Genomic DNA, 26,422 nt, shown 5'->3' with positions numbered 1-26,422 from the left:
TCACACTGTATTCTGTCTGTCTCTGTACCCATTACTTAAAATGTCTCAGCTTTTATACTCTGCTATGATTACTGTCCACTCTTAAGACTCCAAAATCATTCTCAATTTCTGACCACAGACCGAAGCAAAGATTAAACTTGTATTATATTTCATTCAGGTTGCCAACCACGTGGTACAGGCCCTTCTGAGTCAAAAGGTAAGACATGGTGCATCAAGACAAATCAATGGTGTTCAGACTGAAGTCTAACAAGTCAATGAACAGTTCATTACACAACAAGGTGTGTGTGTGTGTGTGTGTCAGTTGTTTCTTTATTTGTGTTGTGTGTTTTGTCCTAGGACCTGCGAGAGGAGTGTATTAAGTTGAAGATGCGTGTGTTTGACCTGGAGAGACAGAACAGAACTCTGACTGAGCTCTTTGCCCAGAAACTACACCCCCAGGATAGCTCTCTGCAACAGGTACAGAACGTGTGTGTGTGTGTGACAGTTTTCTCTCTCAGCAGTAAGTTGCTTTTAATTTTATATTCAGTAGTTTTTTCTAAACTAGATTGAATGCGACAGGAGACATTAATTAGAATTAGTCATGAGTACTGACAGACAGTTGTTGAAAGTGTGACCAAAGAAGGTGTGTGTGTGTGTGTGTGTGTGTGTGTGTGTGTGTGTGTGTGTGTGTGTGTGTGTGTGTGTGTGTGTGTGTGTGTGTGTGTGTGTGTGTGTGTGTGTGTGTGTGTGTGTGTGTGTGTGTGTGTGTGTGTGTTGAACGCAATGCATACAGATGTACCATCTTAATTTGACCATTTTCTTAGAGCAGGAAAATTATCCCGAAGCAACAAGAAATGTGGATTATAATTCATGGACATTTTTGCATGGGTTGATACATTTTTTGTTAAGTGGAATCAAGTTTAAAATGCTTGTGGAAATTACAGAGCCTTCAGAAAGGATTCATACCCCTTGATTTATTCCACATTTTGTTGTTACAGCCTGAAATCAAAATAGGTTAAATATGATAATGTTTTACCCGTCTACGTGCAATACCCCATAATGACAAAGTGGAAATATGTTTTTAGAAATGTTTGCTAATTTATTTAAAATTGAAATACAGAAATATCTAATTTACACAAGTGTTCACATCCCTGAGTCAGTACATGTTAGAATCACCTTTGGCAGTGATTACTGGGTAAGTCTCTAAGAGCTTTGCACACCTGAATTGTACAATATTTGCACATTATTCTTTAAAAAAATATTCAAGCTCTGTGAAGCTGTCTGTTGATCATTGCTAGACGATTTAAGTCAAAACTGTAACTAGGACACTCAGGAACATTCAATGTCATCTAGTTAAGTAACTCCAGTGTTTAGTTGGCTGAGTGTTTTAGGTTATTGTCATGCTGAAAGGTGAATTTTTCTCCCAGTGTATGTAGGAAGGCAGAATGACCAGGTTTTCCTCCAGGATTTGCCTGTGCTTAGCTCTATTCTTAGCTCTTTATTTTATCCTAAAAAACTCCCTAGTGTTTGCCGTTGACAAGCATAGCCAAAACATGATGCGGCCACCACCATGCTTGAAAATGGGATGTGTTGTGTTGGATTTGTCCCAAACATAACGCTTTGTATTCAGGACATAAAGTTAATTTCTTTGCCACATTTTTTGCAGTTTTACTTTAGTGCCTTTTTGCAAACAGGATGCATGTTTTGGAATATTTTTATTCTGTACAGGCTTCCTTCTTTTCAGTCTGTCATTTAGTTTAGTATTTTGGAGTAACTGCAATTTTGTTGAACCATCCTCAGTTTTCTCCTATCACAGCCATTAAACTATATCTGTTTGAAAGTCACCATTGGCCTCATGAAGAAATCCCTGAGTGTTTTTATCCCTCTCCAAGTGTAATTAATAACTTCATCATGCTCAAAGGGATATTCTGTTTTTTTTACCCATCTACCAATAGGTGCCTTTCTTTGCGAGGCATTGGAAAACCTCCCTGGTCTTTGTGGGTCAATCTGTGTTTGAAATGCACTGCTCGACTGAGGGACCTTACAGATAATTGTATGTGTGGGATACAGAGATGAGGTGGTCATTCAAAAATCATTATTGCACACCAAGCGAGTCCATGCAACTTTATTATGGAACGTGTTAATAAAGCAGATGTTTACTACTGAACCTGTTTAGGCTTGCCATAACAAAGGGGTTGAATACTTATTGACTCAAGACTTTTCAGCTTTTCATTTTGAATTAATTTGTAAACGTTTCGAAAAACATAATTCCACTTTGACATTATGAGCTATTGTGTGTAGGCCAGTGACACATCTCAATTTATCCATTTGAAATGTAACAACAAAATGTCGAAAACGTGAAGGGGTGTGAATACTTTCTGAAGGCACTGTAAAAGCCTTTTTAAACCTCAAATACACTACAAGTTTGCAGGAAAATTCTCTGTGACAGAGTGATCAAATTAAGATCATGCATCTGTATCTAAACCACTGCCTTGCTTGTCTCCTGTTCATTATGATTATATCGCTGTTTTATCGCTGTTTTATATAAAATATAATAGGGCCCATGTGTCATGCTGTTTCTGTTTCCTACCTAATAAGCACAGTGTTTCTGATTTTAATCTGTTTTCATTTGGGAGGGAGATGAGAAGTTCTCCCTCATCTCTGTCACACTGATCTCATCACTGTTGTTGCTTAGGTGACTGTTGTCAAGCTGAAATGAAGCAACGGTTATTTGTAGTTCTATTGAAGTGCAGCTAGTGATGTAGGTCCGATAGATGTTTAGATATCCCTTATTTTGGATTTATTTGATCCTAACTGATATCTAATATTAATTGTAACATGGACTGTAGCTTGGAGCCCAAAAGCTCTTTGGAGCTCTTACTCTATCCATTTTGGCCTTGTTTAAAGAAACCAAGGACAAAAGTGCTGCTCTCATAGTATAGTTTTAGAATCCCCTGCTGAGGTGTTTATACAGCAACTCTTAAGTTTCTGAGAATTTGGCTTCAAAAGAACAGAGGCAGAGATTGTCTTTGATAAAGATGTTCAGCGACCTTGGTCATATTTTTCATTTCTTTGTGTGTGACACAGGGCACCTCTTTCTCCACTTGTCTCCCTCTCTATTTGTCACAGCTTTTATTCTCTATTTTGGTTAGGCCAGGGTGTGACTAGGGTGGGCGTTCTAGTTTCTTTATTTCTATGTTTTCTGTTTCTATGTTTTGGCCGGGTATGGTTCTCAATCAGGGACAGCTGTCTATCGTTGTCTCTGATTGGGAATCATACTTCATAATCATGTTTTTCCACCTTAGTTGTAGATAGTTGTCTTTGTTAGTGGCCTGTATAGCCCTAGTAAGCTGCACGTTTGTTGTTTCTTGTTTTGTTGGTGACATTTTAAAAAAGAGAAAATGTACGCTCACCACGCTGCACCTTGGTCTGGTCATTTCCATGATGACGTTCATGACACTATCCCCCTCCCTCCCTCCCTCTCTCTTTCTTCAGCTCTGTTTATTAACCCCAACTCCTTTGCTCTCTATCTCTCTCTTTCTTATCAACTGTATTAGTATTCCAACCGCTCCACGGTAGTGAGCGGATAGGAGAAAGAAGCAATCTGCTGCAGAAATCTCAAAACAGTATTTAATCTAAATAAATGTGCCCTGTAATTGCCAGGGGAGCAAAATGGCACATTCTCTATTACTGTAAATGAAAATTTTAACTGTCCCCAACTCCCCAAAAAATCTAACCCCTCCTCCCTACCTCTCTTCTCCCCCTACGCCTCCATTTTTCTGTATTCTTCAGTCGTTCTCTTTGCGTCTCTTACCTGTGGGGAAAAAATAAACATGTTTCCTCGCATACAGAGTGAGAGCCTCTGCCCCCGCCATCGCCTTTCTTTGTGATGAATATAATAATCATAAGGAAAACTGATGCCATCTCACTGCCGAAGCAATTTAATTACTCAGGGCTGAGATGGGAATGAAAAGAGGCTGGCCCACTCCTTTAATGCCATTTTTATCTGTGTATTAGGAGGCAGGTTAAAGGAAATCAGGAGAGGGTGCAGAGAATGACAATAGTCAATATGGTGCCCTTACTGTCATTCCTCTCTCCCTGTTCTCTCCCGTTCCAGTTGCAGTTGGTGTCTGTCCCAGAGCACAGCACAGAGCCCCTGACCATGGACAGTGACAAGCTGCTGGTGTCCCAGAGCCAAAGGGAACTCAAGGTGAGCAACTGACCCACACACAAACCCTGACCCCTGACTAAAACTTCACTTTGACCATAGAATTACGAACACATATACTGGAGAAAAATATAAACGTAACATGCAACAATTTCAAAGATTTTACTAAGTTACAGTTAATATAAGGAAATCAGTCAATAGGCCCATCCACTGGGGAGCCAGGCCCAGCCAATCAATGTTTTTTTTCTCACAAAAGGGCTTTATTACAGACAAAATACTCCTCAGTTTCATCAGCTGTCCGGGTGGCTGGTCTCAGACGATCCCTTAGCTGAAGAAGCCAGATTTGGAGGTCCTGGGCTGGCGTGGTTACACGTGGTCTGCGGTTGGGAGGCAGGTTGGATGCACTGCCAAATTCTCAAAAACGATGTTGGAGATGGCATATGTTAGCGAAATGAACATTCATTTCTCTGGCAACAGCTCTGGTGGACATTCCTGCAGTCAGCATGCTAATTGCATGCTCCCTCAACTTGAGACATCTGTAGCATTGTGTTGTGTGACAAAACTGCACATTTTAGTGTCTTTTATTGTCCCCAGCATAAGCTGCACCTGTGTAATGATCATGCGGTTTAATCAGCTTCTTGATATGCCACACGTCAGGTGGATGGATTATCTTGGTAAAGGAGAAATGCTCACTTAAAGGGATGGGGAAAGGGAACAAATTTGTGCAAAATGAAGGCAGTCAAATTCCACATGACCGTTTAGTCATGGTAATTAGGCATCTCCAAGCTCTGATGCTGCTGATGGTTATTAGTAACTTTCTAACTGCCTGGTACTCAGCACTCTATTGGCCCTCTAATTCCTCTGACATCAATGCTAATGTATTCGAAAAAATCTAATCAAACACTTCATGAGAGCCCATGAGCTCATGTTGTGCAACATTTCAATAGGCTATGTAATTGCGTGAGAAAACGGAGTGATGGCCTCTGAAAAGAGGAGGATCCCATCAGCTTTCTATAGGCTAGGCCTACTATATTTATTTCTCAACTTTCCTAATATTAAGCAGATTGCTTATATTTACAACAGGAGTATAGCCTACCTGGCTAGCATGCAAATAAACCACAGGGAAAAGCGTCCTCCAGTCGCTATTTAAGTGCATAGATGACATGTATTTTTTCCAGCTGCCCCTGTTTCGAGACAGGTGTATGATAATGGTCCATTCTAAATCAAAACAAATGTCACACATATATTATTTAGTATATGTAAAGACAATATTAAATCAAGAATAGTCTGATGGGTGACAATATTAGCCTATCACTTGTGAATGTTCGAATCATAGTCTCACACCTCATGTAGCCTAGCCCCATAGGCCTATATGTCTTAATAAGGTTTGTATCATAACTAAAGTGGTTAAATAACTTCTTAAAATTAAGCACATGAAAACCACTTTACAAGGGTTGTGGAGCCTAACTGGCATGAAAGCAGCTTTCAAGTTTGGGGAAGATAATGTTTACTATAACAATGCACCTTTATAATAAAAGCATTACATGCATAATTGCATTTGCGGTCACTTTTGATAATGGTGTTTTCCCGCTGCTCTTATGATGTGAAGAAATAGCCTAGTAGTTTATCAACATTTTAAGCTAAACGTTCTGATCAGCCACATTGCATAAAAAAGGTTTTTGATACTAGTGGTTGATTTAATTTGGGATCTATCGCATCCCACATCTGTCCCAGACTGTTTGTAATATTTGTTTCTCGCACAGAATAGAATAGGTCCACTTTTGTTCTATGGGGGGTAGTAGAATGACATAGGCTAGTGCTTTTGCTGTTCGTTAGGCCTACTCATCTGGTTGGCTGACGAAAAGTAAATGTGGACAGTTCTTCCAATATCTTTAATATTCACCTCGGAATTGGATAAGGACACGTGCAGTTGTGTCCCAGATGTGTCTGTCTTAACTTATAGTCTGTGAGAAAGACCCGATCACGTGACGGAGAGCCATGTGAGTGAGAGACGCTTTGGATTGTGCAGCACACTCAGGGAGAAGGGCACAACGCAGCACTCTGGGCCGCAAAAGGCATGGATTTTTTTAGGGTCTATTACGGCCACAAAGGGGATGCCGCCGTGAAATTCGAGGCATTATCAAGTGCTTATCAAATTGTGAATGAGAGACTATTGGAGTGTGGTACAGCCTGAGCAAAAGAAACTGAGCAGAGCTCATGCCTTTCAAGCAACTTTTTTCAAATCGTCATTGGTCGCATCATGCAGCCTTACAATGTTTTAAAAATCTAAACATACAGCCCAACGTTTGTAGAACTAAAGTTACATTAATAACTCTAAATTAAGCATGTAGGAGTACCTATTTCTTTGTTAACCGCTCATCATGTGCGCACTCCCTCAAATCGTTTGGAGAAAATATTTATATTTTTTTCAGCTTTGTTCAATTCTATTCTTCAAACTATAAAATAATATAAACTAATGCCACGGAATTCTAAATGAACTAGTGTAGCCCACAGCCATTTGGCATAGCCAGATCAGGCCCTAACATAAGGACAGAGTATGCTATTCTGTTCTTCTGAAATAAACTACATTTTCTTCATATCATGTTTCTTTAGACCTGTCTAAAATAAATCATGGATTTATTGTGAAGGTGTAGGCTATATTACATGGATTTATTAGACTTGTTAAAATGACTTGTGTGGAAGCCAGGAGATGTGTGTGTTAATTAACTGTCAGTTACCTTGAGACCGACAGTTATTTGCTTGACAATCACCGGCTGATGAAATTTCGTGAACACCACAGTCCTAGCCAGATTGTGTTAAGGACTGTGTTAAGAACTGCAACGCAGCTGGGTTTTTCATGCTCAACAGTTTCTTGTGTGTATCAAGAATGGTCCACCATCCAAAGGACATCCAGCCAACTTGACACAACTGTGGGAAGCGTTGGAGTGGAACGCTTTCAACACCTTGTAGAGTCCATGCCCTGACGAATTGAGGTTGTTCTGAGGGCAAAGGGAGGGACCCTTAATCAGCTCAGCAAACTCATATTTTGTTTACCTCTGCTTCACCAGCATTGGACACATTCTGTTAGTTATCATGGTTTATTTTCATACTCATACACTACAGTACATGATCAAAAGTATGTGGATACCTGCTCATCGAACATCTCATTCTAAAATCATGGGCATTAATATGGAGTTGGTCCCCCCTTGCCTGCTATAACAGCCTCTACTCTTCTGGGAAGGCTTTCCGCTAGATGTTAGAACATTGCTGTGGGGACTTCCATTCAGCCACAAGCATTAGTGAGGTCGGTCAATGATGATGGGCAATGACACCTGGCTCACTGTCGGCGTTCCAATTCATCCCAAAGGTGTTTGAGGGGGTTGAGGTCAGGGCTCTGTGCAGGCCAGTCAAGTTCTTTCCCACCGATCTTGACAAACCATTTCTGTATGGTCCTCGCTTTGTGCATGGGGGCAATGTCATGCTGAAATAGGAAAGGGCCTTCCTCAAACTGTTGCCACAAAGTTGGAAGCACAGAATCATCTAGAATGTCATTGTATGCTGTAGCGTTAACATGGACTAACCCGAACCATGAAATACAGCACCAGGCCATTATTCCTCCTCCACCAAACTTTACAGTTGGCAGTATGCATTCAGGCAGGTAGCGTTCTCCTGGCATTCGCCAAACCAGATGGTGAAGTGTGATTAATCACTCCAGAGAACGCGCTTACACTGTTCCAGAGTCCAATGGCGGTGCGCTTTACTCCAGCTGACGGCTGGCGGTTCACATTGAGCATGGTGATCTTAGGCCAAAGAACAGTTCTTGTGCTGATGTTGCTTACAGAGGCCGTTTGGAACTCAGTAGTGAGTGCTGCAACTGAGGACAGACTGTTTTTCAACGCTTCAGCACTCGGTGGTCCCGCTCTGTGAGAATGTGTGGCCTAACACTTCGCGGCTGAGCTGTTGTTGCTCCTAGACATTTCCACTTCACAATCACAGCACTTACAGATGACGGGGGCAGCTCGAGCAGGGCAGAAATTTGATGAACTGACTTGTTGGAAAGGTAGCATCCTAAGACGGTTCCACGTTGAAAGTCACTGAGCTCTTCAGTAAGGCCATTCTACTGACAATGTTTGTCTATGGAGATTGCATGGCGGTGTGCTCGATTTTATACATCTGTCAACAACGGGTGTGGCTGAATTAGCCGAATCCACTAATTTGATGTGTTCCAAGGATTTAATACGTTCCAAGGAGGTTCCTCAGTGAACAATGTCCATTCTCATTCCCAGGATTAATTCACCCACAAATTAATATAATATAAAGGGGCTCGGCTCGCTCAATGTTCTAGCGCCACCATAAAATGTTCTGCTTTGAAGGTTCCTCCTGTTTTGCCCCACCACTCACCGAAGTACCCCCAACGGCGCTCACCGTGCCCCTCTGTAATGTTCTCTCTTAAAATAGGCCCGTGTTATTGCTGCCCCAAGGAGCAGCACTAGACTCCTGCTGACAAATGACTGAGAAGCATGTGGAAGACAGGAACGAGAGAGACCCAGTCATTTCAACCCCGAGGGCAACTGATTGGTTTCTTGTTATCAGGCAGGGAGAGAGGTGTCAAATTGAATATAGATTTTTGTTTCCCTCTGAACAAACACTCCCTATGCATTCCTCTCGTTCTCTCCCTCCGTCTCCACTCCTCCGTAATTCTGTGAGGTTGAGGCTTTATTTCCATCAGATCTCATTGGCCAATGGTTTCTCTCTGGCCCCAAGTCTCAAAGCATTTAGTATACCATCCATATGGCTCTGGGATTTTAAACAAGAATATAGTGGGATGGAGGTTTTGGATCAATGCGGCACCCCTTAAGAGAGCCCATACCACTAACCCATCACACACATTGATGGAGTCCACTGTTGAAGGGCTACTTTACAACATAGATCCTCTCTCATGGATGCTGAGGCGGCAACTCAATATTAGGAAGGTGTTCCTAATGTTTGGTATAATCAATGTATATTCATGTTTTTGACTGCACTGGGCTTTTAATGGACCATGAGTAGAGAAATGTATTGACTGACTGACCGAATACCATACAGTTCGGTTCTCCACCCCCATATCCTCAGCTAAGCTCTGCATCACTCCCAGCTCCCCTGATCCAAGTGCATCACCCGTCCAGATTGTGTATATATACATACTGCATATATATGGGCTTATCAGAACTCCCAGGTGTAGACTGAGAATTTATTAGGTAGACGTAAATCATTGCATCAGAATAGGCACTTCTGCAGCGATGGCAGAGGGGTTTTCAAAGTCACCTCATTCGACTGGGTTTGTCAAATTTGCACGCAATGGCTCTTTGGGTTCACTTGGGAGAGATGGAGGGAGACTGAAAAGGGAAAACAATGCACAGTGTATGCTGAGGTAATCAAGTGGGCCCTAACCTGTAGAAACCAGGCCTGTTGCTTGGATTCATCAAATTTACATGCCATGGCTTTGGAGAATGCCAGTGGAGTAGTAGTGGAAATAATGACAGGGGAAGAGAACGAATGGTCTGTGTAAACTAAGCAAGTGGCTCTGTCTCACGCCCCTCTGTCTTAATTGGATAATCCCAGAGGTCCCCACTGGCGGTGACTATTTTAGTTAACAGATTGGCTCCTCTCCAAGAAGACGGGATGAGGAGGAGGTTGGAGGAGAAGTTTTCTCACTGATTACAGAATTAATTGCTTCTTTAATTAAAGATAAAGACTGCTTCCTAAGGTTGGCTGGCCATGTGTAACCAAAGTGACTTCAGTTGCCTCTCCACTCTTCTCTCCTTCATTCATTTATTCCTCCCCCTGTCAGGACAGGGGTGCTCAGCATTCTCAGGATGTCCTCTTTTGCTGTGACAGAGTCATTGGGGACTTGGGCAGTTAGTTCACTACAGTATGTTCACTTGAAACATGAGTTGCAGGTCCCCTCAAAAAGTCCTGAAGTATCGACACAAATGTTGTTTTGTTCTCATCAAAGTAAAAAGGAACCTCCACAATCGATTGTCAACATGAAATCAATACATTTGAGTCCTGCTGCACTATGCACGCAATATGTTAGATGTTGTAGATGAGAACTTTTCTTTAGATTTTAGCCATACTGGCAACATTTTTGATTTTAGTTTGTATTGTCTGATGAAGATGTAGTGGAGTTACAACCTGATGTCCTTGTTTATGCAGAGCAATGGGGACCACACACAGAACGGAACAGCCAGCTTGGCCCCGGCCCCTGCAACCTCCATAGAGGCCCTGTCTCCGTTCTTCAAAAAGAAAGCACACATCCTGGAAGTATTGCGCAAGCTGGAGGAGTCGGACCCCCTCAAGTTCCACCCCTCCTCCTGCCTGTCCCCACACCACGACCTGGGTCAGGCGCTGGTTTCCATGGAAAGAGACCAGATGTCCCTGATGTCCTCTGTTGGGTTACCCTCTTCTCAGCGCCTGGTAGCACATCCCTCGTCACGCTGCCACTTCTCCAGCTCAGACTCGGACAACCATGATTATACCAACAGAGAAGGGGCTCTCCAGGAGGACCATGCCCTGCACAAACAGCACCAGCACAGGGACTGCCAGTCCTGCCAAATGCTCTCCCAGAAGAGTAGCCTGGACAGCCTGCTGAAGTGTGCCCAGGTCCACGGCGCCGCACACCCGGGCAGAGTGGAGAGCCTCAACGGGCAGGCCTGGGCAGAGGACCAGGGGGCGTTGGCACAGAGCACAGGCCTTCCCCAGGCAGCAGCTCTCCCCCACCTCCTCTCTACTGGCAGCACAAGCCAGTGCTACATGCACAAAACAGCAGTGGACTCTCTAGAGCAGCATCCAGAACTTCTGGTTTCTTCTGATCCAATCTCCTCGCTAATCCAAGCCAACCTCAACGGGATGCTACGGAAGGAGACCAGGAACTTTCAAAGACACAAAGACAGGCATCCGTTTGGCAAACCGCTGCCTCGGGCTGAGGTGCAACCCTCTCACAGTGAGGATGTGAAGCACACGTCGCTGACCCAAAACAGGGACAGTCCGGAGGAGTGCTGCTACCTGGAAGAAGAGGCTGCATCAGTGGCACACAATGTGAACAACAGCCTGCACACCCCTACCTCACATACAGACCCTGTTGCCACGGAGACAGACCCAGGGTATCAAGAGGAGCAGGAAGTGAGCGAGCAGGTCTGCAACGGGCTCTACTTCTCCTCCAATGAGACGTCTGTCTGCAAGAAGGTGGCGGTGGAGTTGTACTCTCCAGCCCCGGTTCCCGAGAGGACCAGCTCAGCTCAGGCCCTGCCTCCCTCTGGCAAGAGCAAGCTTGCACTCAGCCCCACCTTTTCCACAGGCCTAGGTGAAGTCAAGCCCTCCCCCATTTCCTCCCCGTCCCGGCTGCTCAAGTTCCTGAAGATCCCGACGGGGATGAACCAGGCACAACCAGGCAACCCCCTCCGTCTAAGTCCCCAGCTCACCCGCAGCTCCAAGATCCCCTGCAGGAACAACAACAACTATGAGGTGTACCACTCACCTGTCCTGACCCGCAAAGCCACCACCACGGAGAGGGAGAAGCAGCTGTCCTCATCCCCCTACACTGCCACACACTCTGCCCCCACCTCGCCACCCAAGCCAGAGGACAGTGCGAGCCCCCCTCCCACAGTCAAGGAGATAGCTTTCAGCAGCCACTTTGCGCCCAAACCCAGCCACAGTACAAAGGCAGCCCCCTCCTCCTCCTCTTCTCACACACAAAGGGGCTCTCAGAAGGTGGCTCACTACGAGAAAGTCTGCACGTCAGATGGGACGCCCCAGTACCTCCCTTACACCCAACCTGAGGGGCTTGTAGACAAGCAGCAGCAGGAGGAGAACCTCCTCAGCCACCCATCTTCACAGCACCCTGACTCATCCCCAGAACCAGATGACCAGGACACTGACCAGGACACTGACCAGGACACTGACCAGGACACTGACCAGGGCACTGACCAGGGCACTGACTCAGAAAGCCCTGTCTGGCACAAACCCCACCAACACTTCAGCCTACCCTCCTCGTCCTCCGCCGCTGCTAGTAAAGCACACAGTAGTCGCCCCAGCTACTCCAGCATGAGGGACAGGCACCAGGAGCACCGTGCAACTCTGGAGCCCAGTCAGCCAATCTGTGAACCCCCCCAGCCAACCCAGTCTGCAGCCAGGCAAGGTGACCGGTCGCCTGGGTCTTCCACCCCCAAGAGGCTGGTGCAGGGAAAACCCCAGAGTGAGTCCAGTCACCACCCATTCAAAGAGCGCCTGGCTGCTCTGGGGAAACTGAAGAGCACAGAGAACCTGCCAGTAGGCGCACAGCCCATGGACAAGAAGGATGCACAAAGTAACGTGGGTAAACCCCCCACCAACAATATTGAGAAAAGCAAGACTGCTGAAAGGCAAGGCGAGAGAACTGGGACAGAGCAGCACAGACATCAGAAATCCACTGATTCCCTGGAAGGGAAGCAATACCCCAAAACCAGCCTCTGCAGTCACCCCAGGGTGCCAGGTCCAATACATGAATCAGGCGCCAAATCATCAGCTACCCCATCATCCATACCCAAGGCAGAGCAGGAGTCATCATTCTCTCCCCGGATATATGTAGCGAAAGCAGATGGTCCAAAGATCAAGATGGGCACATTATCCTCCAATACAGAGACCTCTTCCGTGGTGAGGAGCTATGGGAAGTGCCCCATCACCCGGAGCCACCACAGTAAAACTACCCCTAGCCCTCAAAACAGCCCCACTAAAGTTTCCTCAAAGTCCCCTTCAAAGGTCGGCCAGGCTTCCTCTTACCCCCGAGGGGTCAGGCCTGCTCACGAGGACCGCGCCCTGGCTCAGAGACACCTGCCCAGGCTGGAGGACAAAAGCAAACTCCTGGCCAGCAAGAAGAAGACCTTCGTCCATGCAGAGAGCTTCCCGCCTCCTCCTCCTCTGCCACCGCGGTCGTCTACTGAAGCCATCATGAAAAACGACAAGAAGCAGTACTCGTCCGGCCCACCAGTGCCCCAGTCGGCCATCGAGCAGAAAGTAATGCGTGGCATCGAGGAGAACATGCTTAAGCTGCAGGAGCAGGACCGGGGCCAGTTGGTTGAGCCCAAGCAAAAGGCTTCCAACGGCATCGCCAGCTGGTTCGGCCTGAGGAAGAGCAAGCTCCCCGCCCTCAGCCGTAAACCAGAAGTGTCCAAGCTCAAGAACAATATGTCACCCTCTCCTTCGTCGTCCTCTGCCTCCGGCGGAGGGGCTAAGGACTTTAAGTCAGGTGGGCCCCGGAAGGTGGTGGAGAGCCTGAACATCTCCATGCTGATGGAGAAGGCAGAGGACCTGCGGAAGGCATTGGAGGAGGAGCGGGCATATGTGAACGGGGTCGGGATGGACCGCTCCGGCAGGGGCCACTCCTGTGAGGTGGTGATGGACCAGGCCCAGGGCCAACTGTCACTCATGTACAGAGGAGTGACCGCAGACAACTTCATGCAGCAGCTCCTCAACAGGTAAGAATGATATGTAATCTTAAATTATGTTCCTAAGATTTCATTAAATACATCAGAAGTCTTGCACAAACGTATAATATTGCAGCCATGAGTGTACTGAATGATGATTACAAAATACAGTGCATTCGGTAAGTATTCAGACCCATAGACTTTTTCCACATTTTGTAAAAAAGAATTATCATCCTCATCAATCTACACACAATAACCCAAAATGATGAAGCAAAACAGGTTTTTTAGAAATGTATGCAAATGTGATTAAAAAAAACAGATACCTTATTTACATACAGTACCAGTCAAAAGTTTGGACACCTACACATTCCAGCCTCCGAAGTTGCAGCCCAAATAAATGCTTCAGAGTTCAAGTAACAGACACATCTCAACATAAACTTTTCAGAGGAGACTGCGTGAATCAGGCGTTCATGGTCGAATTGCTGCAAAGAAACCACTACTAAAGGACACCAATAATAAGAAGAGACTTGCTTGCGCCAAGAAACACGAGCAATAGACATTAGACCAGTTGAAATCTGTTCTTTGGTCTGACCAGTCCAAATTTGAGATTTTTGGTTCCAACCGCCGTGTCTTTGTGAGACGCAGAGTAAGTGAACGGATGATCTTCGTGGTTCCCATCTTGAAGCATGGAGGAGGAGTTGTGATGGTGTGGGGTGATTTGTTGGTGACACTGTCAGTGATTTATTTAGAATTCAAGGCACACTTAACCAGCATGGCTGCAAAGGCATTCTGCAGCGATACTCCATCCCATCAGGATTGCGCTTAGTCGGACTATCATTTGTTTTTCAACAGGACAATGACCCAACACACCTCCAGGCTGTGTGAGGGCTATTTGACCAAGAATGAGAGTGCTGCATCAGATGACCTGGCCTCCACAATCACCTGACCTTAACCCAATTGAGATGGGTTAGGATGAGTTGGACGGCAGAGTGAAGGAAAAGCAGCCAACAAGTGCTCAGCATGTGTGGGAACTCCTTCAAAACTGTTGGAAAAGCATTCCAGGTGATGCTGGTTGAGAGAATGCCAAGAGTGTGCAAAGCTGTCATCAAGGCAAATGGTGTTTTTTTACTACATGATTCCATATGTGTTATTTCATAGTGTTGTTGTCTTCACTATTATTCTACAATGTAGCAACACCCTTGAATGAGTAGGTGTATCCAAACGTTTGATTGGTACTGTAAGTAATCAGACCCTCGAAATTGAGCTCAGGTGCATTCTGTTTCCATTGATCGTCCTTGAGATGTTTCTACAACTTGATTGGAGTCCACCTGTGGTAAATTCAATTGATTGGACATGATTTGGAAAGGCACATTCCTGTCTATATAAGGTCCCACAGTTGGCCGTGCATGTCAGAGCAAGCCATAAGGCTTGAAGAAATTGTCCGTAGAGCTCCGAGACATGATTGTGTTGAGGCACAGATCTGGGGAAGGGTAACTTAATTGAAGGTCCTCAAGAACACAGTGGCCTCCATCATTCTTAAATAGAAGAAGTTTGGAACCACCAAGACTGTTCCAAGAGCTAGCCGCCAGGCCAAACAAGGGAGAATTGCCTTGGTCAGAAAGTTTACCAAGAACCCGATGGTCACTCTCACAGAGCTCCGCAGTTCCTCTGTGGAGATGGGAGAACTTTCAGAAGGACAACCATCTCTTTGTCACTCCACCAATCAGGTAGAGTGGCTAGACGGAAGCCGCTCTTCAGTAAAAGGCACACGTCAGCCCGCTTGAAGTTTGCTAAAAGGCACCTAAAGGACTCTCAGACCATGGGAAACAAGATTCTCTGGTCTGATGAAACCAAGATTGAACTCTTTGGCCTGAATGCCAAGCGTCACGTCTCGAGGAAACCTGTCACCATCCCTACGGTGAAGTATGGTGGTGGCAGCAGCATCATGCTTTGGGGATGTTTTTCAGCGGCTGAGACTGGGAGACTAGTCCAGATCGAGGGAAAGATCAACAGAGCAAAGTGCCAAGAGATCCTTGATGAAAACCTGCTTGAGAGTGCTCAGGACCTCAGACTGGGTCGAAGGTTCACCTTCCAATAGGACAACTACCCTAAGCACACAGCCAAGACAATGCAGGAGTGGCTTCGGGACAAGTCTTTTCTTGTATGGCCCAGCCAGAGCCCGGACTTGAACCCGATCGAACATCTCTGGAGAAACCTGAAAATAGCTGTGCAGCGACGCTCCCCATCCAACTTCACAGAGCTAGTGATTATCTGCAGAGAAAAATTTGAGAAACTCCCCAAATACAGACAAGCTTGTAGCGTCACACCCAAGAAGACTCGAGGCTGTAATCGCTGCCAAAGGTGATTCAAAGTACTGAATAAAGGGTCTGAATACTTATGTAAATGTGATATTTCAGTTTTTTTACAAATTCGCAAAAATTCCGTTATGGGGTATTGTGCGTAGATTGATGAGGGGGGGAAACGATTTAATCCATTTTAGAATAAGGCTGTAACGTAACAAAATGTGGATAAAGTCTGAATACTTTCCTGAATGCACTGTAATTACAAAACTTGCCACAGGGTTAAACTCTTTCTCGTATGATCAAATCTGATCTAATTTGATTAGTATATGTCGAAAGCTAGTTCCCCTATGAGTTTGTAACTTCTTCTTTCTTAAGTCCCTCGACGTCTTGTTCTGGAAACAGGGTGGACGAGAGGGGAGCTATACCTACCACCTTTGGAATGGCACACAGACGCCTCTCCTTTGACTCGAAGAGGTCGCGGCCCATCTTCGGTCACCAGAGGGATGGGATCAGCCACACAAAGAGCAGGGACGAGATGGACCAGGTAAACTTTTCTTTCTCCTCTTATACACTATAGACAAATTAATAAATGACACATCAGTAATATGATTCAATCTTTCGTGGAGTGTAACCCTTGTTGTTTCAGGCTTCTGATATGATTGGCAAGGATGAGGTCACATCAGACGAGAGCTTGGCAGAGTCCATTAGTTCCCAGCACATTACAGGTGAGAGTCATAATAATGTCTGTCATCCATTTCCCTTGACTAACATTCCCCGTCTCCCCCTGACTCTAGTCTCACTTCATTGTTCTTTCCTCAATGTTTAGGTTCTGGTGCATCCATGCGTACCCTCGACAGTGGCATCGGCACGTTCCCCATGCCAGACTATGCCAGTAATGCAGCAGGGAAGAGCATCACTAAGGGGAAGCCACAGGGAGAGCAAGGGTTTTCAGGCTCCCAGGGGAAACATGGGGCCAAGATGAAAGTTTCGCGAAAAGCCCATACGCTGGAGAGAGAGCTGTCATCTCTGGATGAAGTCAACCCATCTATCCTGTATGGCTCAGGACTGGAGGGAAAAGGTCCCAACATGCACCTGTCCAGCACCATCCATGAGGGTCAGCTTGGACTCTTGGACTTTGTATTCCCATAGGACTTGTTGTGTTCCCATATAGGCCATTTCAATGCTGACATTTTACATTAGTGATTTAGATATGGTTGCGTAAGTTTGATCAGTTCTGCAAAACCAACATTTTGTGTGTTATTAAAACTGTGGACTAACTATTCACACAAGCTTAAATCTTGAAACAAAACACCTGAGCTAAGCTCTGTTTTTACATCTTGAATTATATTTGTTCTTATGTAGACATTGATGCCTACGGGGCTCATATGCAAAATCCCCCAACCAAGGACTGGACCTTTCCCAACCTGAAAGGCTCTGCAGGAGTCAGTGATGTTTACCTGGATGTGCAGGGAGACCCGGGCAGCCAGAGGACCCCCTCCAGAAGGGTGAGTGAGTCAGCGAGCTGAGTTCATCTCCATCGTAACAAGAAATGTAGTACTCTGTGCTGACATGTGCCAACTTTCTCATCTACAGTGAAAAATGAAATGACGAAAGCTCCTCTCTTTATTAATATTTTAAGAGATGAGGCTGATAGAAAGACAGCTGGGGCCTTGATCACTTGTCTGTCAGTTGTCATCCCTTGTCAGCACTTTATACCATAGTCCCATTAGCTGACATTATTATCCTCAGATTCTGCCCTCCAACAAGAGAGAGAGAGGGAAGGAGGGATGAAGCGGAGTGCAATGTTAGTTATCTGCATTTAGATTGAAAGACGCCTAACTCCTCATGCCACTTCTCAGGGATGGGGATGGGGGAGGTGGGGGTTGCTGTGGAAACGAGATGGAGAAGGGGTTTTGACGAGTGATGGGAAGTTCAGCTTACTGACTCTGATCTTTTCAACTCGTTCAGCCACTCCCCGTCTCCCCCTGACTCGTTTCGTTCATTCGATTCAGTAATGCCCAGAGCACTCAGGACCCCCTACAGACGAATGATGAACTGAAAACTCGAAAGGGTCATGATTCTGCAAGCCCCTCTTTCACCATAAGGGGCTTATTGGAGCAGTTATTCGTGACAGAGACTTGTAAAAGTGTGTTTTAAACAATGTACATATGTGATAGCTAGGCATAAAATAAGATTATTTCTTGATTCCTTTGAAACGAGGTCTAGTTGTGGCCGCAACCAGACTAGATTGTGAAAGATTTTTGGTGGAATGCTTGACTGCCGAGAGGGTGTTAAGCACAGTATCGTAATCAATTAATTGTATTCATTCTTGCACCATGAGGTCGATTATCAGTTCTAAACATGCATTTTTCTTCTCTATGCTGCCTGTGCGCACATATGATAGACAGTAGTTGGTTGGAGAATTCTGGAGCCGGTGAGCTGGAGGAGCATGTATCAGTCCTACTGTAGGCATGGGTGTAGGCACTGGGGAGCCATGCCCACCTAATCAGATTGAGCAAAAAATATTGTGTGTGTGTGTGTATACACAGTACCAGTCAATAGTTTTGACACACCTACTTTCTTTATTTTTACTATTTTCTACAGTAGCCACCCTTTGCCTTGATGACAGCTTTGCACACTCTTGGCATTCTCTCAACCAGCTTCATGAGGTAGTCAACTGGAATGCATTTCAATTAACAGGTGTGCCTTGTTAAAAGTTAATTTGTGGAATTTCTTTCCTTAATGCCTTTGAGCCAATCAGTTATGTTGTGACAAGGTAGGGATGATATACAGCCCTATTTGGTAAAAGACCAAGTCCATCATTACTTTAAGACATGAAGGTCCGTCAATCCTCTCGGCAGTCAAGAATTCCGCCAAAAATGTTTCCCAATCTAGTCCGATTGCGGCCGCAACTAGACCTTGTTTCAAAGGAATCAAGAAATAATCTTATTTTATGCCTAGTTATCACAAATGTACATTGTTTAAAACACACTTTTACAAGTCTCAGTCATAATGAACGAGGCACAATCATGTCTCTCAAGTCAAAAAGAGTTTTGACTAACTTGTTTTTGACTCTCTCCCTTTGAATGGGCTGTGTTAATGGCAGCCTGGACTGAAATGCATTTGTCGCATGATCTATTTCACCAACAAAGAAATTATCCACTCATGTGAAATATATATTTTTTGATGTCATTAAGGAAATTTACTGACATTAGGCCTGTTGTGAGTTTTTTTTTATCCAACAGGTATTTTACTACCATAAAAATGGTTGGCTGGAAACATGGTTACTGACAAAAGCATTTATTGAAGTGGCAGATATAAATGTTTCCCTTCAACCTGGTAAATTTCACATCTAAAATAAAATAATTAACTATAGCATCTGATCCCTGTCTATCCCTACCATCCATATCCTCCCCTTTTCCCCATCCACCCTCCCCTTCTTCATGTGCCCACCTTTCCTCTCCTCCAAGAGTTTGAAACAGTGTGTCCCCCAGGGCCCCCTGGCTGCTGACCCATGCAGCCTCCCCCTGCCACCCCAGACGGGGCTCAGCACACGGGGTAAGGGGAGGATGCCCAGTGCCCCAGAGGTGGGGAAGGACGGAGGGCTGGAGCTGGTGAAGGAGAGACCAGAAGATATCATGTCCCCGAGAGAGACGCCCGAATCCCTCAGTGACTCCCTCTACGACAGCCTGTCCTCCTGTGGCAGCCAGGGCTGACAGGCCCATGGGCCCATGGACAGAGAGGGGAGCAGAGAGAGAAGCGGACCGACCGACACCCTTTAAACCCCTGCTATGAGGCACACCCATCCCTTCTTGTAGTGGTGGGGCCAGCCCCTGAGGCAGACAGAGTTGAAGTACCTCCTCCCTCTTCCACATAGACCTCTTCCTGCTGACCCTCTCCGTGTTACTGAGATCTGGTTAATACTGCTGGAAAACTCACCCTCAGGCTGACTGATGTTCACATACATAATTTGAGGAACTAGGCTGAGAATTGGACACCATTGTCCTCCAAGCAACAAGCATCATACGACAGACCAGCGCAACTCAAATGTACACACAGACACATATACAGTTGAAGTCGGAAGTTTACATACACCTTAGCCAAATACATTTAAATCCGTTTTTCACAATTCCTGACATTTAATCCTAGTAACAATTCCCTATCTTAGGTCAGTTAGGATCACCACTTCATTTTAAGAATGTGAAATGTCAGAATAATAGTAGAGAGAATGATTTATTTCAGATTTTGTTTCTTTCATCACATTCCCAGTGGGTCAGAAGTTTACATACACTCAGTTAGTATTTGGTAGCATTGCCTTTAAATAGTTTAACTTGGATCAAACATTTCTGGTAGCCTTCCACAAGCTTCCCACAATAAATGGGTTAATTTTGGCCCATTCCTCCTGACAGAGCTGGTGTAACTGAGTCAGGTTTGTAGGCTTCCTTGCTTGCACACGCTTTTTCAGTTCTGCCCACAACATTTCTATAGGATTGAGGTCAGGGCTTTGTGATGGCCACTCAAATACCTTGACTTTGTTGTCCTTAAGACATTTTGCCACAGCTTTGGAAGTATGCTTGGGGTCATTGTCCATTTGGAAGACCCATTTGCGACCAAGCTTTAACTTCCTGACTGATGTCTTGAGATGTTGCTTCAATATATCCACATACTTTTTCTTCTTCATGATCCAATCTATATTGTGAAGTGCACCAGTCCCTCCTGCAGCAAAGCACCCCCACAACATGATGCTGCCACTGCTACCCTTGTGCTTCACGGTTGGGATGGTGTTCTTCGGCTTGCAAGCATCCCCCTTTTTCCTCCAAACATAACGATGGTCATTATGGCCAAACAGTTAAATTTTTCTTTAATCAGACCAGAGAACATTTCTCCAAAAAGTACGATCTTTGTCCCCATGTGCAGTTGCAAACCGTAGTCTGGCTTTTTTAATGGCGGTTTTGGAGCAGTGGCTTCTTCCTTGCTGTGCGGCCTTTCAGGTTATGTTGATATAGGACTCGTTTTACTGTGGATATAGATACTTTTGTACCTGTTTCCTCCAGCATTTTCACAAGGTCCTTTGCACTTTTCACACCAAAGTAGGAGACAGAACAAGGAGGAAACAGAACGCATCTCCTTCCAATGCGGTATGACGTCTGCGTGGTCCCATGGTGTTTATACTGACATACTATTGTTTGTACAGATGAACTTGAGGTACCTTCAGGCGTTTGGAAATTGCTCCCAAGGATGAACCAGACTTGAGGAGGTCTACAAAAAAAAATTCTGAGGTCTTGGCTGATTTCTTTTGATTTTCCCATGATGTCAAGCAGAGGCACTGAGTTTGAAGGTAGGCCTTGAAATACATCCACAGGTACACCTCCATTTGACTTAAATGATGTAAATTAGCCTATCAGAAGCTTCTAAAGCCATGACATAATTTTCTGGAATTTTCCAAGCTGTTTAAAGGCACAGTCAAATTAGTGTATGTGAACTTCTGACCCACTGGAATTGTGATTCAGTGAATTATAAGCGAAATAATCTGTCTGTAAACAATTGTTGGAAAAATTACTTGAGTCATGCACAAAGTAGATGTCCTAACCCACTTGCCAAAACAATGGTTTGTTAACAAGACATTTGTAGAATGGTTGAAAATCGAGTTTTAATGACTCCAACTTAAGTGTATGTAAACTTCCGACTTCAACTGTACACACACACAGTAGGGTTGGGCGGTATCCAGATTATCATACCTTCATACCAACCTTGTCATACCGGGATATTTGCTAATATTGGCACTGGACACAAGGGGCACTATTTTCAAACCCCACTAAGCCTAATCCGAAGCAATGCTAACAAGTACATGTCAAGTCCCATAGAGAATGCTAACTAAATGCTAATGAGCACTTTGCGAACATTTTATACAGTCTCTGACCTAAACTGTTTTCAGGACAGATATCCCAGCTCATAAAGTTATATGCTACTCACAATTTGCTGCATGCACAAAACAAACATGATAAAGCAAGGCTCTTGATCCAGGATGGGATTCTCTACTGTTACTGGCAAGCAAAGCTTGATTTTGGAAGAAGCTAACCACTTAGCTAGATCGCTAACTAGCTACTGCAGAGAATTTAGCACATTTTGGACAGGTAACTTAATAGTTATAAGATATCTAGCTGGCAAACATTTAGTTGTGAATTTCATACTTTAACTAGATGGCGTGTGTTGCACAATAGTGAGTGACTCGCAAGGCTTCGGTCATTGTGTGCTTGTAAACAAACACCACGTGTCTGGGTACTACCAGTAAGCTTCATAATGAATAATTATGTAACAGGTGAAATGAAGAATGCGACTGTATTGAAAAACCATCCCGTGGCTATTTCCAAATACCCCGGTATATGGTATACTGCCCAAGCCTAACACACACCAACGAGATGCATGGAAAAAACATCACCTAGTTCGAGACAGCCACACGCTCACTATGGCCTGGATCTGAAGAATCGTTGTTAAATCATGTAACTGGGATCATTGGTCCCAAAGAAGTGGCTGGTATCAGGGGTTTATCGTGTCTGCCCTGGATGTAGACATGTTTCGGTCACATAGAACTGGGTTGCCTTTAACGCCAGAAAAAATAACATGTTACCGTCCATTAAATGTGATGCAATGTGGTGATCGATCATAAATATGTCATAGACTTCCATGGTTTCAGTCGTAATGTTATTTTTTTTAAGCTGTTGTGCTTTGTCATATGTTATATATCATGTTACTTTAACCCTTTACACTCATACACGTATACGGGTTGAAAATAGCAGATTTGGGCACTGATAAATGCCTAAATTGGAATGCAGTGGCTGTAAAGTAACATTTTTTATTTTTTATTTTACCTTTATTTAACCAGGCAAGTCAGTTAAGAACAAATTCTTATTTTCAATGACGGCCTGGGAACAGTGGGTTAACTGCCTGTTCAGGGGCAGAACGACAGATTTGTACCTTGTCAGCTCGGGGGTTTGAACTCGCAACCTTCCGGTTACTAGTCCAACATGCTAGACATAACGTCAGAGCTCTGGCTCTGTGCTTGACAGCGCTGTATGGGTTTTGACTGACAGCCATTCTGAACTTGAGCACCTCCCTCGACAAGAAGTTGCCCCCATCCCTCGTGCTAATTGGGCAACCTTTGCACATTTTTGTTGTCTGAGTGAGGGAAATTCTGTAAATGAAGAGGACTCGATGTATTTTGAAAGATGGATTATAATAAATACAGCTTTGATGTCATACAAGCAAGCCAAACACCCATGAATCCAAATGTGCACTTCACATTTCCATAGGATAAAACTCATGTCATATACAGTGTTAACGTTTATGATCAATATGTTTGATGTACAGTTACAAGATGTTCTGAACTGAATAAACCTATGTTTTGTCTATTGTGAAGAAAATGTCGCAGCACACGAACTCATGACTCCTTTCGATGCGCACCAAAATGACGATCTGTTTCCCTGAATTCCATTGTAAAACCCTAACACTGTAATGTTGTATTTTATAACTTATCTAGTCATGTTGGTAATAGAATAAGCTTTCAAATGATGCCCACCTGACCCAGATTGCAATTTATAATGAACTGTTTTTGGATTGCATTAACAACCTTAATTGTGTGAGGGAGGGGATGCGGGGTTGCGTTCCAACCTAAACAACTACAAATGTGCTTGCTTTAGTTCCTGAACGGCACAGCTAGGAGAGCCACTCAAACCGTTGTCATTGTTTTGTCTTATGTTGCCCCTACCCCACAATTTCCAGGAATATTCTTATCATGTTACTGAATGTATCCAGAGTATTTTCAGATTTCGTTCTCAACGAATGCAGCTAAAAGTAAAATGCTCATATAATCGAGTGTAATGTTTGGTTTCGGTCTTGTGTCAGATGAACTGTTGTCCTCACCTCGGGTCAACTAATTTCCCATAATCTTCAAACTGTTCCCTTTCACTTGCTACCATGGTTATGCATTTCATATTTATTCTGTAAGAAACATTTAAATTGAGCCCTATCCATCTAGGCCAATTCCCATGAGTGTAAAGGGTTAAGTTTTTATTTTTTTTAAGTGTGGGGATGTATGGATGTATGGATCGATGGATGAGTGTATGTGAGTGAGACTTAATGCAGTGTCTCCATGATAGCTTTGACCAGTTTCCCTGAAGCTGCCATATACTGTACTGTATCACAACTTACTGTAACACTGACAAAGAAATCAACCTAACATCTGAACTAACAGATAGTGGCGGATCAAGACAACAGCCATTATATTAGCCTTATGACCAGATATTACCTAGTAGTGTATGTGTTATGGACACTGACATTCTAAGAATCTCAACCAAGAGTCAAATGTTTTACATGTGTTTGATCCATTGTTATGTCAGGAATAATGCCATTATAAAGGCAGCCTGTGACTGCCACCATTAAAAATGTAGTTCTCAACTAAGCTGCCATTTAATACTCAAAATGAGAGTTTGACATGCTGAAAGAGTAAACAAGTAACAGGACTCATCCACCTTTATACTGACTATAAACTGAGTTTGCATACATGGGCCAGGATTCAATCCAAGGCGTGTTCAAGAGCAGCGTAATGTAACAGACTTTTAAAGATAATGCATGCTTTATCTGACATGTACAGTGTTTACCATGAATGCGATATCTGTGAACATCGGGGAAATGCCTTTAAAAGGTGCATTGTGGACTGTTTAGTCCGCAGCTCTGTAACTCACCTTGGATTGAATCCCTGCTATAGTCTTCTGACATTTCGTTTGGCACAGGGTCCATCTTTATTCTGCCAGAAAAACGATAACCCTACTTTGGGTCCACAAAATGCTCCACTAAAGCAAAAAGATATATGTAGGCCTTCCTTGTGAAGGATTAACATAGAGTAGTTACTTACTTCTGCAATATGGGCCAATTGTTTGCATAAACAGACACACATTCAATCAATTTACTGTTGGCCAATTAAGACAACACATGTGCTATTCAATCACTAGTGCTGTACTGCAGATGATACACTAAAGTGTTTAGGTAGGCTTACAGATGTTTGTTGCAGAAGGAAGAGTATTGTGTTTCTACACACATTTAGCATTTGTTAGAATCTGAGGTTATGCTAATGGTGAAGTGCTGTATGTAAATGTGTTTTAAATTCCCTCTGGCTGCCAAAAACATGTTTTTTTATGTTCAACTGTGGGTCGTTTCAGGTTGTGGCAACCCTGTCTGTGGCTAAAAACCTATCGCTTTTTTTTGGTACAGTTTCATTCTTCTTTTTCAAACAGAATATAAACTGATAGGAGATCCTAGCCCATTAGGGAACTTTACTGCTTCTCAAATGGCACCCTATTCCCTAAATATAGTGCACTACTTTAGTCAAAAGAAGTGCACTATAGGGAATGGGATCCATTTGGGACACACCCCTTGTTTAAACTCCCAGTTCAGAACAGCACCAAGAGACACTAAGAAGGACATGGACTCCTCCCTCCCTTCCTGCCCATGTACTTGATTATGTCCTCATAAGTACACTGAACAAAAATATAAACGCAACATGTAAAGGGTTGTTTTCATGAGCTGAAATAAAAGATCCCCGAAATGTGCCATACGCACAAACGCATACGCATATTTCTCAAATATGTTTACATCCCTGTTAGTGAGCATTTCTCCTTTGCCAAGATAATCCATCCACCTGACAATTGTGGCATATCAAGAAGATGATTAAACAGCATGATCATTACACAGGTGCACCTTGTACTGGGGACAATAAAAATACACTCTTAAATGTGCAGTTTTGTCACACAACACAATGCCACAGATGTCTTAAGTTTTGAGGGAGCATACTATTGGCATGCTTACTGCAGGAATGTCCACCAGAGCTGTTGGCAGATAATTTAATGTTAATTTCTCTACCATAGGCAATGTTGTTTTAGAGAATTTGTCAGTACGTCCAACCGGACTCACAACCGCAGACCACGTGTATGGTGTCACGTGGGCGAGTGGTTTGCTGATGTCAACAGAGTGCCCCATGGTGGGATTATGGTATGGGTAGGCATAAGCTACGGACAAAAAACACAATTGCAATTTGAATGCACAGAGATAATGTGACAAGATCCTGAGGCCCATTGTCACCGCCATCACCTCATGTTTCAGGATGATAATGCACAGCCCATGTCGAAAGCGTCCCAGTTCTTCCGTTGCCTGCATACTCATCAGACATGTCACCCAATGAGCATGTTTGGGATGCTCTGGATCAACATGTACAACATCGTATTCTAGTTCCTGCCTATATCCAGCAACTTTGCACAGCCATTTTTTCTAACTGTTATTTAACTAGGCAAGTCCATTAAGAACAAATTCTTATTTTCAATGACAGCTTAGGAACTAACAGAACAGCATATTTTTACCTTGTCAGCTCTGGGATTCGATCTTGCAACCTTTCAGTTACTAGTCCAACGCTCTAACCACTAGGCTATCTGCCATCCCATTGAAGATGAGTGGGACAACATTCCACAGGCTACAATCAACAG

General features: G+C 44.1%; 1 protein-coding gene across 2 annotated transcripts in view; it reads left to right on the top strand.

Moving 5' to 3' along the window:
- LOC139370989 (nck-associated protein 5-like) overlaps window positions 1-22,734 on the top strand; it is a 110,108-nt gene extending 87,374 nt beyond the window's left edge. For both annotated transcript variants that reach the window (XM_071110945.1, XM_071110946.1), the window contains 9 exons: window positions 158-196; window positions 337-456; window positions 4,097-4,189; window positions 10,343-13,638; window positions 16,266-16,434; window positions 16,537-16,615; window positions 16,717-17,004; window positions 17,253-17,395; window positions 19,361-22,734. In XM_071110945.1, coding sequence (XP_070967046.1) covers window positions 158-196; window positions 337-456; window positions 4,097-4,189; window positions 10,343-13,638; window positions 16,266-16,434; window positions 16,537-16,615; window positions 16,717-17,004; window positions 17,253-17,395; window positions 19,361-19,606 — 4,473 coding nt within the window. In that variant the 3' untranslated portion in view covers window positions 19,607-22,734. The remainder of the gene's footprint in view (window positions 1-157; window positions 197-336; window positions 457-4,096; window positions 4,190-10,342; window positions 13,639-16,265; window positions 16,435-16,536; window positions 16,616-16,716; window positions 17,005-17,252; window positions 17,396-19,360) is intronic.
- Window positions 22,735-26,422: the final 3,688 nt, after the last annotated feature.

The sequence above is a fragment of the Oncorhynchus clarkii genome, chromosome 17, assembly GCF_045791955.1.
Source record: "Oncorhynchus clarkii lewisi isolate Uvic-CL-2024 chromosome 17, UVic_Ocla_1.0, whole genome shotgun sequence".
In the NCBI taxonomy this organism is placed as follows: domain Eukaryota; kingdom Metazoa; phylum Chordata; class Actinopteri; order Salmoniformes; family Salmonidae; genus Oncorhynchus; species Oncorhynchus clarkii.
Note: the sequence above shows the minus strand (reverse complement) of the source record. Positions and strands in the feature narration are given on the sequence as shown.